The sequence below is a fragment of the Gobius niger genome (assembly GCF_951799975.1).
Source record: "Gobius niger genome assembly, chromosome: 18".
Lineage (NCBI taxonomy): Eukaryota > Metazoa > Chordata > Actinopteri > Gobiiformes > Gobiidae > Gobius > Gobius niger.
The window spans coordinates 2,958,817-2,973,281 of NC_136869.1; the positions used below are offsets into that span (position 1 = coordinate 2,958,817).

The window sequence follows — 14,465 nt, forward strand, 5'->3', positions numbered from 1 at the left end:
CACCACCAAGTGTGGAGTGAAGCTGTAATTGTCTCATGTATGTTATGAAAGGCTGAAAACGGAACAAAAATGTGCCGGAAAAGCAACACAAAAATGACACACAAAAAAAGAGACGAAAACACAAAGCTATGATAAAAAGCCATGAAAAATAGACACAAAAACGTGACATGAACGTGACGACGAAGCATTGAAAAAAGCCATGAAATAAAAGCCACATAAAAGAAAGGAAAAAGCAACAAAAATACAATAAAAACGTGACAAAAATGCAACAACAATGTGACAAAATCAGTCACTTTTGTAGGATTTAGCTTTCAAAAGAGGCATTACACTGTTGCTCTCCAGTCAAGAGGCTTTTAGATTTGGGTACAGCCAAACTGGAGAAAATGCAACCAAAAAATTTACAAGAAAATGACAAAAAACGTAATAAAAATGTGGGAAAGCATGACAAAAAAGCAACAAAAAGCAATGAAAACATGACCAAAATCAGTTAAGATCAGTTTTGTAGGCCTTAGCTTTCAAATGAGGCATTACACTGTTGCTCTCCAGCCGAGAAGCTTTTAGATTTGGGTAAAGCCGAACTGGAGAAAATGTTAAATCTTTTTGTAGCCACAAGATATAAACCTACAACATTTTTTAAATCTGTGTAATCAGTAATAAAGTTATTTTAACCTCTTAACTCCCGCCTGAACCGAGAGCATTTTCTCCAGTTCAGCTTTACCCAAATCCTGTAGGCCAGTGTAACACCTCATTTGAAAGCTAAGACCTACAAAACTAAATTGATCTTTTTCAAATAAAATAATTCGCATTTTTTTTGTCAAATTCGTATCACTTTTTTGTCACTTTTTTGTCAATTTTTTCTCAATTTTTTTGTCATTTTTTTTTCCGTTTTTTGTCAAATTTCTGTCCATTTTTGTCATTTTTTTGTCCATTTTTTTGGTCATTTTTTGGTCAATTTTTTCCTCACTTTTTTCACATTTTCATCGTTGTTTTCGTCTCAGTTTTGTTGCTATTTTCACACCTTTTTTCCAGAAGCTTTTGGATAGAAAATGTGCTCGGTTCAGGTGGGAGTTAAGGAGTTAAACCAACTTGCCCGCCCTTGTCAGTGATCGGTGATCGATTGCTCTGGTCTCGCGTTGTTTCGTCTCTCCGTTGCTTTGGTCTGTGAGACCAACAGTTCAAACATGGCGGCCACGAACACGAACCCTTCTCAACTGCTTCCACTCGGTTTGTACATTCATTTTACCTTTATTTTATATTTTACCTTATCGAAACTGTACCTATTGAGCACGTGCATTGATTAGAGCCGCTAAATATTCACAAATAAATAAATAGGAGGATATTTAGAGACGCATTAGCTTTGTTTGCTATCAGAGTTAGCATCACGTTTCAGTTAGTTTTTTAGCTCTCAGTCATTTTTATTATTACTTGCAGAATTGTGATTGTTAAAACTATGGCATATGCAGTGGGTTCACCCGTTTAAAATAATACCCCACGTTATTATGAATGTAATTGTTGCAGATCAATACTTTAATGCACTTTTATTGTTTTTCAGAGCTGGTGGACAAATGTATCGGCTCGCGGATTCACATCGTCATGAAAACGGATAAAGAAATAGTCGGAACTCTGTTGGGTTTCGATGATTTTGTCAGTATCCTTTCAGGCACATTTATCTATCCCACTGGTTTGAAATGTGTCCATTAATCCCTCTATAAATATGGCAAATACATGTCTTTAAAAGTTGGTATGATTCTAAGATGCTCTACATCAGGGGTAGGCAACGTCAGGCCCGGGGGCCAAATCCGGCCCTCCAGCCCAGAGCCTCTGGCCCCCAATATGATTTTGAGAAATATGATTACGCAAATATCTGTAAAAGTGCACTAAAAATACGAGAAATAGTGTCTTTTTATGGTGTATTTTTTAAATGTCTTTGGAAAACATCCCACTTGGTCATATATAATGTAAAACAGTGATCTGAAACTACATGGAAATTTGTTTTATTGGGTTGTTTTGATCATGATTACAGTCTTCAAAGGAAATCTACGACTTGTTCAATAAAAACGTGCAATATTTTATACGACATATGACTAATTACACTTTTATTTGGGTCACACTTTGTCATTAAGGTAAAGACGGGTCTCGGAGCCGGACCACTTTAGAACCACTGATGTAAAACATTGGCATTTGCAGAAAACGGTTCATAACTTTTGGCTACAATAGTGAGGTCCGGCCCTTGGTGTTTTGGCTATGATGAAAATTGGCCCTTCAGGATGCAAACTTGCCGACCCCCTTATATATAATCGTTTGGTCTTGACTCCTTGTTCTCAGACATGGTCCTGGAGGATGTGACGGAATTGTGAGTATTAATTGTTGACCTCAAAGTTGTTGCCATTGAACTACTTAATGTTAAGGCTGTTATTGTGAGGCTGTGATATTGTCTAGTTTATAAAAATGAGTAAACCAGCACTACTGACACATTTTTTCGTTTTGTTTCAGTGAAATCACACCGGAGGGAAGAAGGATAACCAAACTAGACCAGATTCTCCTCAATGGAAACAACATCACAATGGTAAAAGGCGTCAGATGCCTGGTTTGTGCAGGAAACGTTTAGAATAGAATATACCTTCATTGTCTATTCCAGAGATCAGAAAAGTGTCTTTCAATACGGCTAATTGAAAATCAATCAGTAAAAACACACACATCATCATTACAAAATATCACAAGAGAAAAAGATCAACATGAGCACAGAGCGATCGCCTGTACAGTTGGCAGAGTGGAGTCTGAGGGGTTTGGGTGATCCTACTGGCTTGGTTTACTTTTCTATTGAGTTTTGTTTTGTATTTGACGGTGAGAAAGTTGAACCAGGAAGAGATATTGTATATGAGGATGGATTTAATGAGGGAAATGGGCACCAAAGATAAAATATCTTAGTCTGCATCATGCTCAAAGGGCAGTCTATTTTGTGGCCGCCTTTGCTCTGCCCAATCCCGTCAGACTTTGGAAGCTAAGCAGGGAAGGGCCTGGCAGTGCTTGGATGGGAGACCATTTGGGAACACCAGGAAGCCTAGTGAATGGAGTGAGTGAGTGAGTGAGGGATTTCTGTCCCCAAATATTTAAAACGTTCCACGTGCTCCACCTGCTGGCCATGGATGAGAAGGGGCCGGAAATCTTGCATTATTTGTAATGTGAGAGGCAGCAAATGACAAATTGCAAAGACATTTCTTAACTCTATTTCGTAAATTGGCTTCTGATACCGGCTCCTGTCATCTGGAGGAGGCACCATTGTCTCCTGAAAAGTTAAAAAATTACAAAAATGTGACGAAATGTGACAAAAAAGACAAAAAATTGACAAAAAAATGTGACCAAAAAAATGACAAAAGTGACGAAAAAGTGACGAAAAATTTATGAAAAGTGGCAAAAATGTCACAAGAAATTGACAAATAACTGACAAAAAAATGACTAAAATTAGAAAAATAAAATAAAAAAAAGTGACAAAAAAATTACAGATTAAAAAATGACAAAAAAATGACAAATGTGATAAAAATAAATGACCAAAAAATTACTAAAAAAGTTGCAAAAATGAGTTGAATACCCAACAAAAAAATGATGGTAAAAAAATCTGACGCGTGAGGAAAAAGATGCTCTCTGTTCAGGCGGGAGTTAAAAGGTTAAGAGATTAAGGTGCCTCTAAGGGTTGCATCGCAGTAAAATCAGGAAATATCCACAATAAATCCACACCGCCTTTGCTCTGCCTGATCCCGGTACTTGGACTTGGCATCCACAGTGCATAAAGGTCATTTACCCCAAAGAAATGTCAGTTTTTGTGGATTCCTCTTGTAAAACATGACGTCTGAGGCCTTAACGCTCTCAGTAATTCTCACGTCTTATTTCTTTTCCAGCTCATTCCTGGCGGTGAAGGGCCTGAAGTCTGACCGCAGCATTTTCTTTCATTTCTTTTTTTAGTTGATCATGTGATTCTTTACTTATGCGTTTTACGTTGACTTTGTATGACATTATTTTTGTAACATGTTCCTGAGTTTCGACGCTGAAAGAGGAAAAAACAATGAGGTGCAACACTTTCGAAAGCACTTTTGGTTTAAAATAAAGGCAGTTCAAAACGTGTTTGGACCTAATTTTTTTATTCACGTACATAGCAAAACATTTGAAAGAATTTAGTGCAAGTGTTTGTCGTTCATGGAGGGTAGAACAAACGGGAAAATGTGGAGTTTTACGATCACAGTGCATCGCTTCATATTCTTTTATTCGTTTATTTGATATTACAGCCCAAAGATGCTGAGGTTTGAGATTGTGTTTTGTGTTCAAGGTCCTGGTTAGACCGTTTGTTCCACCCTCTCTGTTACAAAATCAGCATCAGGAAACCCACAAACCGGCGGCGATTGTTGAAGTGTTGGATATGTTGAAGATACGCAGATATTGCTCATGATGTGTTTGAACTCGTGAAGGAGACGGCCCTTTGTCTCAGTACATGGACGGCTTCTCTTCTCCTTTGGGCTTGGTCACTTTGTCCAGGTTCTTGTTCACGACGTCGTAAAGCTCTGTCTGCAAAGAAGAAATAATAGGACTTTTAGATACAGATACAAGCTTCGTATTGTAAGATTTTATTCGGACCATAAACAAAACATAAAAACACCAACTCATACGAACTCAAAATACAACCTGCCATGATTGTGGCAGTCGTGACCTCAATTTCAGATGTGCAGCTCAATACATTTACGTCTTAGTACAAACAATTTTGTTTTACCTTTTGCACATTTTAAATTAGGCTGTCCGAAAAGGAGTGGGGGGAAGTAAACACTTATTTAGTCCCACCCCTTTTAAAGGAATAGGCCACCGTTTTTACATACTGAGATATGTTCTTACCTAACCTTAGACGGGTTAATATATCCCCGTCTGGTCTTTGTCCGTGCGCTCTGTCAGGCAAACGGAGCACATACGCAGCCTCTCCCACATGTCATATAGCTCCAAAAAAGCTCACGATAGAAGCTACCAAGCTCTTCCACGTGTTCCCTATTTAAATAAAGTTACGTGAAGTGTTTTCAAGCGAAGTATATTTACACAGAAATGTAACATGTCCGCGCAGTAACTAGTAGGAGTAGGAGTTACTGCGCGGACGTTGTGCTCCTCGTATCATTACGCCTCACAATATAGTTCACCTTTTTATCTGCTTATAAAATCGACATGTTACATTCCTGTGTAAATATACTTCGCATGAAAACACTTCACGTAACTTTATTTAAATAGGGAACACGTGGAAGAGCTTGGTAGCTTCTATCGTGAGCTTTTTTGGAGCTATGTGACATGTGGGAGAGGCTGCGTATGTGCTCCGTTTGCCTGGCAGAGCGCACGGACAAAGACCAGACGGGGATATATTAACTCGACTAAAGTGAGGTAAGAACATATCTCAGTATGTAAAAACGGTGGCCTATTCCTTTAAGTACTGTCAGTCTCTTGTTCTATTTACTTTTTAGGCTTCCTTAAAACAATAATTTGAGCACTGATCTAAATCAAGTGGTCATATACAGTGTGAACACTACCTACCAATCAACCTCAGGTTTACAACAGCTGAACATGAAAAGTCAGAGATTTTCTTTCGATACAAACTTAGAGAATATCCATTCTTTGTACTGATATTTAAACTGTCTGATATTTGGACATCGTTTAAGGTCTACGTGTAATTTATTCCATATTTTAGGACCACAAACGGACACACAGAAACCTTTTCTGGATGTCCGGGCATGGGCAATTTTAAAGTGATCCACCCCCTTAAATTATGTTTCCCTTCCCTTTCAGAAATCAACTGCTGAATTTTTAGCTTTGTACATTAATTGAGCAGTTTTAAAAGTTATCATATCTTGAAGTTTTAGAATCTTGGCTTTAATAAACAGTGGATTGGTCTCGGTAACCACCGTTATTGCTCTTTTTTGAAGGATGAATATTGGTTGTAAAGTAGTTTTATAATTATTACCCCAAATTTCTTCTAAAGCTTCTAAAGATGGAAGCAAAACGTCCTCAGATCAATCCATGATGTGTGAAAACCTCTACTAGACTTACATAGTCAATAGTGCCACTACAAGAATCTAATGATGCTACAGTAGATGAATAGTTTTAGCAGTAACTTGTGTTTGGATAAAATAATATGATTTGCATAACAACATAACATTGTGACGTACATAGAGGCTGAGGAGGTCCATCAACATCATCCTGGCCTCTCGGTACATGTCTCTGTCCTTCTCATGGACCAAACTGCGGTAATCCATCTGAAAAAGAGCAACAGATCTGCTTTAACTTGAGGAAGTGTGTTGTAGGGTCTGAAATAGTAACAACAGACAGTGGTAAACGTTATAAAACACACGAGGGATGTACCCAGGGCCAGATTTAGGTAAAATGGGTCCCGGGGCAAAACACTTTTCAGGGCCCCACATCTAGTTTATGTCTGTCTGATTTCTCTCACTCTACAATGAAAGGATAAATTCATGTTTTATTTTATTTATTTTTTATTTGAACTTGCAGGAGTAACTTCTTAAAGAAAACATTTATGAAAAAAAACTTAAACATAATGATCCCAATTTGAGCTCCGTGGCCCTCGCGGAGGAACCTTTGCTTCTGCCAGACTGGTGGGGACTCATTTAAAAGGGGGGGCCCTCCCACAGAGAGACTTTTTTATTTTAATGGTGCAATTTAGTGCATTTTAACAGAGCAATAGGTACATATTTTTTCCCAGTGTCAACTCAGACCTTGTTTAGAACTGGCTTAGATCTGTTTTAGTCCTGGTTTAGTCTTGGTTTACTCTTGGATTAGTCCTGGTTATACCTGGTTTAGTCTCGGGTACAAAGTTAAGCCTTACATGTGAGAGAGTCTGCAAAGAGAGAGGGAACTCTGTCCTTTTCTCTTCAGTCTGCTGGGCCCCTGGGCTTAGCCCCTGCATAAATCCGGCCTTGGATGTACCGATCCGATATTCAGTATCGGTAGCCGGGCATCATGATCGGATTGGATTTGATGACGGACCCGATACAAAAGACGTTCCCTGACCTGCCGAACTACATGCTTTTTCATAGGTATTTCAAAGACATATGTGCTGCGTCCGAAACGAGCAGATTGGTAAGAGGTCTAACGCCAAACCGGATGTGCGTCAGCGTCCGCCATGACAAGATGCTTCCAAATTGGTCTGTCAGTTAGGAAGGAGTTAGGAAAAGGAGCCTCCATGCTAACTATCATAGCCACTTTAGCATAGGGACCTCTGATGCTAACTATCATAGCCACTTTAGCATAGGGACCTCTGATGCTAACTATCATAGCCACTTTAGCATAGGGACCTCTGATGCTAACTATCACAGCCACTTTAGCATAGGGACCTCTGATGCTAACTATCATAGCCACTTTAGCATAGGGACCTCTGATGCTAACTATCACAGCCACTTTAGCATAGGGACCTCTGATGCTAACTATCATAGCCACTTTAGCATAGGGACCTCTGATGCTAACTATCATAGCCACTTTAGCATAGGGACCTCTGATGCTAACTATCATAGCCACTTTAGCATAGGGACCTCTGATGCCTTTGTTTGTATTTGTGTAAAAACTCAATAAAAAAAAAAAAAAATCTGTACATTAGCATTGGATGATGTTATTGTAGTAAAATGAAATAAAGTGATGATTAAAACTGACCACATGTGTCTCTTTGGAGGCTTTGGCGACAGCGTCTCCCCTCTCGGACAAGTATCTGGCGGAGAAAGAGCAACAAACTCAATCAAACAACACAGACGGACAGTTCAGATGAATCCAAAGGAGAAATCGCAGCTCACTTGTTGAGGCTTGGAATCAGTTCGTCCGTTTTCTTCTGAACCGCTACGATTCTCTCCAGGATTTTCTCCTAAATTAAGCAAAACGAGCATTGTTCCATAAAGTTAGGTATTTACGGTCACATTTATAGTGAAAAAGGTGAATATTAATCTAACGAGAAGTATCTTTTCTGTCGTTATGCTAGTACTTCACCTGTATAGCGACTCCAAAGTCATTCCCATCCTCTATTTTGGGGATCAGGAGATGGATCCAGCAAGTCACCTACAAACAAACGCACGTCATTTTGACTCTTTACTCCGTGTTTTCAGTCCTGCATCAGTAACACCGGCCTTACGTTGACCATCGTCTCTCTGTAGGCGTAGATCTCCGGCTTCACCACCGCCAGCAGCTTCGCGATGCGCTCGTTCGACACAATGAAGCCGCACTTGGGAGCTGAGAAGAGTCAAGGTTTGGTTAGCGATTTGTCAGAAACTTAAAGGGATATTTCAGGATTTTTTGACATAGGGCCTCCTAGTTATCCAGAGTATGGCTGATTTCTGGATATATATTTTTTTGTAGTTCATGCAGTTCTTATGTTTGAAGAGTTTCGTGGCGCTAGGCTAATGCAAGGCTAGTGCATGTCTATGGTATCAGCTAGCCTGCATTAAAAACAGTGTGACCCGCTCCACAGAGCACCTGAGGCAAATCACTTATAACCCCAGACTAACCATATAAATGTCTGTGTCCATAGAATAATGTTTGGAATAAAACTGACCTTGCATCACATGAATGATCGCATTTTGAGGGACTATTTTCTAGCAGATCACTCCGCCGCTGCGTAGCTTATACCAGGGGTTCTCAACCTGGGGGTCGGGACCCACTAGGGGGTCACGAGACAAATTTGGGGGGTCGCCAGAGCATATAGATAAAATATATATTTTAATATTATTATTATGGTGCCGTAGCATACATGCTATTTTCCCAGGGTGCCATTATTTGTTCTAAATTTAATTCATTTTTGTTTTAGCCATTGTTTTTTCTTTGTTTTTTAAGAGTTATATAGGTTAACCTCTTAACTCCCGCCTGAACCGAGAGGATCTTTTTCCTCACGTCATCAGATTTTTTTTCCATCATTTTTTTGTTGGGTATTCAACTCATTTTTGTAACTTTTTCATCATTTTTTTTCACATTTTGTGTCATTTTTTGTCAAATTTTTGTCATTTTTTTGTCATTTTTTTGTCACATTTTTGTAATTTTTTGTCAAATTTTTATCAGATTTTTGTAATTTTTGTGTCACATTTTTTTCATCCATTTTTTATCCAATTTTTGTCATTTTTTGTTACATTTTGGTCATTTTTTGTCATTTTCTTGTGACATTTTTGACACTTTTTCATCAATTTTTCGTCACTTTTTTGTCACATTTCCATCATTGTTTTCGTCTCTGTTTTGTTGCTATTTTCACAGCTTTTTTCCAAAAGCTTTTGGACTGGGGTAAAGCCAAACTGGAGAAAATGGTAAGGGGTTAATGTCCCTGTTTTTCCCATGGTCTGACCCGGGCTGGGGTCACGATCCTAATTACCTGTTATAATGGGGGTCGCGGCTCTAAAAGGTTGAGAACCACTGGCTTATACAACCACGAAGCTGATGCTGCTCAAATATAAGTTATTTTAAATGATTCTATGGACACAGACATTTATATGGTTAGTCTGGTGTTGCCTCAGGTGCTCTGTGGAGCGGGTCAGACTGTTTTTAATGCAGGCTAGCTTATACCACAGAACTGCGCTAGCCTTGCACTAGCCTAGCGCCACGAAACTCTTCAAATATAAGAACTGCATGTACTACAAAAAAATATCTCCAGAAATCAGCAACACTCTGGATAACGAGGAAATGAGGCCCTATGTCAAACATCCTGAAATATCCATTTAAATCTTTTGGTTTGATTTGAAAGAATATTTAAAAGAACTTACGAGTTTTCTTTTTCTTCTCTTCGCCCTCCGGCTTATCCATCTCCATTTCCTTTAAATAAATGGATGAATTGAGTAAATACATTGCAGAGTTGTGTAAAAAAGGAACGTTAACAACAAAATGTATTTGAAACTTTATTTAGAGTTCATGCAGGAAGCACCAAGTCCCATTTTAATGCCCAGAAACAATACTTTTAATGGCACAAATCTATGCATTTGCTTATTTAACCTCTTAACTCCCGCCTGAACCGAGAGGATCTTTTTCCTCACGTCATCAGATTTTTTTTCCATCATTTTTTTGTTGGGCATTCAACTCATTTTTGTCACTTTTTTGTAAATTTTTTTCACATTTTTGTAATTTTTTTTGTCACATTTTGTCACATTTTCGTCATTTTTTTCGTACATTTTTTATCAATTTTTTGTAATTTTTTTTTCTCACATTTTTGTCATTTTTTTTGTCATTTTTTTGTCAATTTCTTGTGACATTTTTGCCACTTTTTCATCAATTTTCCCTCACTTTTTTGTCAAGGTTTTCTCACTTTTTTGGTCACATTTCCATCATTGTTTTCATCTCAGTTTTGTCGCTATTTTCACCGCTTTTTTCCAGAAGCTTTTGGACTGGGGTAAAGCCAAACTGGAGAAAATGTGCTTGGTTCAGGTGGGAGTTAAGGGGTTAAAAGTCTGGCTCCAAAGAGTTTTTCTTTTTCTAAAAATCGCTATGACCCATGTGACCACGCTGGGGGAGGTGAAATATTTTTAACCACACTCGTTTTATCAGTTTTTGTAGTTTCATCAACTGATAAATAGCATCAACTTCTGCTGTGCCTTTCATAATTGTTGACTCCACATCCACTTTTGATTTTGGTGAACAAGACATGTGTTAAAGTGATGTATCTAACAAGTACAGCTTATTTATTAGACATTTATTTTACATGGCCTCATCTATCATTGAGAGGGAGTTCATAATCAGCTCCAAGCCTCACCTCCTCCTCTGAGGGCGGGTCTGGGATGGGGATGTCCAGAGGAGATTGGAGTGAAGTCATGTCATTGAAGGCGTCATCCTACAAAAGACGAAAAGAAAAATATGAAAAACTGCTCGATATCAAAGTGGTTAAGACGATGCTATAACAGTTCACACCTTGAGCAGACCGTCCAGGTAAACTATCTTCTGGGGAATGATGATGCCAAACAAATTTTCAATCTGGAAAAACAAAAACAAGATATGTGTCATACTGGGTGTAGCCTCCAGAAAGCTCTCTATTAACAACTGTCCACTTAACCCTAGAACATTATTGCCAGGGGGTTATTACCCGAGCAAATACATTTATGTGAAACACACTTTTTCCTACAGGCTCATGTTTGCAATAGTGATAGAAGGTCGGGGGTTAGTGGATTTAATCAGGCAATCTTTCCCCCTCTTAAAGGAATAGGCCACCGTTTTTACATACTGAGATATGTTCTTACCTTAGCTGTGATGAGTTCTTTAGGACCTGTCTGATCTTCACCCGTACCTTCAGTCACGTAAACACAGCGCAGACGGCGTTAGCATTTAGCCTCTCCCTCTCTCCACTATAGCTCCAAAACAGGTCAAGATAGAAGCTACCAATCTCTTCCACGTTTTCCCTATTTAAATATGGTTACGTGAAGTGTTCCACTACAAAGTATAATACACAAAATTAAACAATGTGGATTTTCTAAGTGGATAAAAGGGGGAACTATATTGTAAGGCGTAATAATACCAGGAGTAGTTCGAAATCCGCGCAGTAATCTTCACTTTACTGTGCAGATGCCAAACTACTCCTGGTATTATTACGCCTTACAATATAGTTCCCCCTTTTATCCACTTAGAAAATCCACATTGTTTAATTTTGTGTAATTATACTTTGTAGTGGAACACTTCATGTAACCATATTTAAATAGGGAAAACGTGGAAGAGCTTGGTAGCTTCTATCTTGACCTGTTTTGGAGCTATAGAGGAGAGAGGGAGAGGCTAAAAGCTAACGCCGTCTGCGCTGTGTTTACGTGACTGAAGGCACGGGTGAAGATCAGACAGGTCCTAAAGAACTCGTCACAGCTCAGGTAAGAACATATCTCAGTGTGTGAAAACGGTGGCCTATTCCTTTAAGGTTGACATTCAGGACTGACACATTTGTTTAGCTCCTGTCCAGGGGCGGACTGGCCATATGTCCATTCTGGAAGAGCACAGAAGGGCCACTGGCTCTAGGGCCACCGGTCTGGCCTCTCAATTCTCCCTTTAACCTCTTACCCTCCGCCTTAACTGAGATTTACCCAAATCTAAAGCTTAAAAGAAAAGCATCAAAATAGCGGTGAAAAACAAGGATGAAAAGCAATGAAAAAACATGACCAAAAAACTGACAAACACGTGAAGAAGCAAATCAATGAAAAAGCAATGAAAAAAGCAACAAAAACGTGATGAAAACATGCCAAAAAGCCATTTAAAAGGAATGAAAAAGCAACAAAAATCAACCAAAACATGGCAGAAATTTGACAAAAATGTGGCGACAATGTGACAAGAATCACTCTTGTAGGTCTTAGCTTTCAAATGAGGCGTGTCTCTGTTGCTCTCCAGTCGAGGAGCTTTTAGATTTGCCGAACTGGAGAAAATGCACTTGGTTAAGGCGAGGGGTAAGAGGTTAAAATATGTCTTTGTGGAAGTGTCGTATAGACTCTAATTTGGGCCAGGCTGGTCAGAGTCCAGGGCCGTTTTTCAGTCCCAGTCCGCCCCTGCTCCGGTCACAGAGTTCGTGTCTCTGGCCTCACAGTAACACAAGAGTTATTTTACTCAGCTGCTCATTTATACCCATTCAAAATCAGACATATTTAGTTTCTCTCTCCTGTGGCTGTTTGTGCCGAGGACACTGAGCTTCACCAGAGACGTCTCACAGATCCAGGAATGGCTGGACCAAAAAACAATTGTACATCTTCATTTTTATATTTCTTAGGATTTTTTTGTTCCCAAATTCCTAATTTTCCAGTAATTTTGGATCATTTTTCTCTGGTCCTCTCATGATGCTTTTCTTTCATTTTATTAGACATGACACAGTTTAATGTAAAAGAACACGGCTCACGTGTGTCATGTATTGTCATGTTTTGATAGATTTTCTTCTTCTTCTATCAGGGGTATTGCCTCAGAATCAGGGGCGGACTGGGACTGAAAAACAGCCCTGGGCTCTGACCAGCCTGGCCCAAATTAGCGTAATTAGCACTTCCACAAATACATATTTTAACCTCTTACCACCCGCCTAAACCAAATGCATTCTGTCCTCTTTTGGCTGTGCAACACCTCATTTGAAAGCTAAGACCCACAAAACTGACCTTTTTCCTCGCGCTGTTGCTGTGCTGTGTCACCTATTGTATGTTTTTTTTTCTTTTCATTTTTATCACATTTTTGTTGAGCTTTTTGTCACTTTTTGTTGATTTTTAGTAATTTTTTTGTTGAATTTTTGTCACATTTTTGTTGAATTTTTGTCACATTTTTGTTGAATTTTTGTCACTTTTTTGTTGAATTTTTGTTGAATTTTTGTCACTTTTTGTTGAATTTTTGCCACTTTTTTGTTGAATTTTTGTCACTTTTTTGTTGAATTTTTGTCACTTTTTTGTTGAATTTTTGTCACTTTTTTGTTGAATTTTTGTCACTTTTTGGTTGAGTTTTTGTCACATTTTTGTCACATTTTTGTTGAATTTTTAATTATTTTTTCCATCATTTTTTGTTGTGTTTTTTTGTCCATGTTTTCCCCATGATTTCATCCTCTTTTTCCCGCTATTGTGATGCTTTTCTTTTTAGCTTTTAGATTTGGGTAAAGCTCGGTTGAGGCGGCCCTTCTGTGCTCTTCCAGAATGGACATATGGCCAGTCCGCCCCTGCTCATAATTACATAGCTATAAACAAAGCATTTCATTTTAACTCCAAATAACAGTTTTCATACCTCTTTGTTGAGCAGCAGCCGGAAGTTGTCCACCTGAAGCAGAAATAAACATTTGAAAAACAGTGATATTTGTCTTGTTGCTGACTCATGTTACAGTTTTAATGGATTCACTTTCGCTTTCCTCCTGCAGGGACTTTCCACAGAGCAACAGCACGGTTTATTTAACAGATATAACAAAAGCAGCTGCTACATTATATTCAGAAAAGCATAAACAACACATTTGCAGTATTTAGGTGAATATTCCACCTGTAGTTCCACTTACCTTCTTCTGACTGGCGCTGCTGATCTTCAGGTCTTTTGTTCCAGTCATGACTCAGCGAAATGTAGCGCGGAGAGAGGAGGAAAAAAGCGCGTTTCTGAGCTAGTTTTGCAGAAAATGTCGAGATAAATCTTTGTGCAAAGTAATCGACAGCAATCACGCTCGACAACTTCTTTATTTCCTGATGCAGAGTTTCGATAGAGATCGTCCCGCCCTCGTCTCCCCATTGGAGAACCAAACGAGCGCACGCCTACACTGCCATAATGTTTTATTTTGATAATCCCTAAAGATGTTCCCTTCTGGTGCAGACTGTCATCCACCTGGCAAAAGATCACATTCATAAAACTAAGTGGGCACAAACAAAGCCAAATGGACTTCATTTCATAAAACAACTCAACCAGTACCTCAAAAAAACAAAAACAAAAAACAAAACCTGGTTTAATTTATTTCATTTTTACATGTATTTTTTTTCCGGTCTCCCCCTGGCGTTTACATATAT

The 14,465-nt window shown here is 38.8% G+C and overlaps 3 protein-coding genes across 3 annotated transcripts in view; 2 read left to right on the plus strand and 1 right to left on the minus strand.

Annotated features, from left to right (window-relative positions):
• irf9 (interferon regulatory factor 9) overlaps nucleotides 1-14,465 on the plus strand; it is a 112,419-nt gene that overhangs the window by 48,678 nt on the left and 49,276 nt on the right. The window lies entirely within an intron of this gene.
• On the plus strand, nucleotides 1,159-4,113 carry lsm5 (LSM5 homolog, U6 small nuclear RNA and mRNA degradation associated). Its single transcript, XM_079576147.1, has 5 exons — nucleotides 1,159-1,224; nucleotides 1,553-1,648; nucleotides 2,326-2,353; nucleotides 2,494-2,566; nucleotides 3,897-4,113. The coding sequence occupies exons 1-5, from the start codon at nucleotides 1,182-1,184 to the stop codon at nucleotides 3,927-3,929; spliced, it is 273 nt and encodes a 90-aa protein (XP_079432273.1). The 5' UTR covers nucleotides 1,159-1,181; the 3' UTR covers nucleotides 3,930-4,113.
• Nucleotides 4,328-14,017, minus strand: psme2 (proteasome activator subunit 2; the record flags this gene model as incomplete). Its single annotated transcript, XM_079576226.1, has 11 exons — nucleotides 4,328-4,557; nucleotides 6,189-6,275; nucleotides 7,684-7,738; nucleotides 7,821-7,888; nucleotides 8,011-8,079; nucleotides 8,153-8,250; nucleotides 9,765-9,813; nucleotides 10,745-10,822; nucleotides 10,900-10,962; nucleotides 13,708-13,740; nucleotides 13,970-14,017. The coding sequence occupies 11 exons, from the start codon at nucleotides 14,015-14,017 to the stop codon at nucleotides 4,477-4,479; spliced, it is 729 nt and encodes a 242-aa protein (XP_079432352.1). The 3' UTR covers nucleotides 4,328-4,476.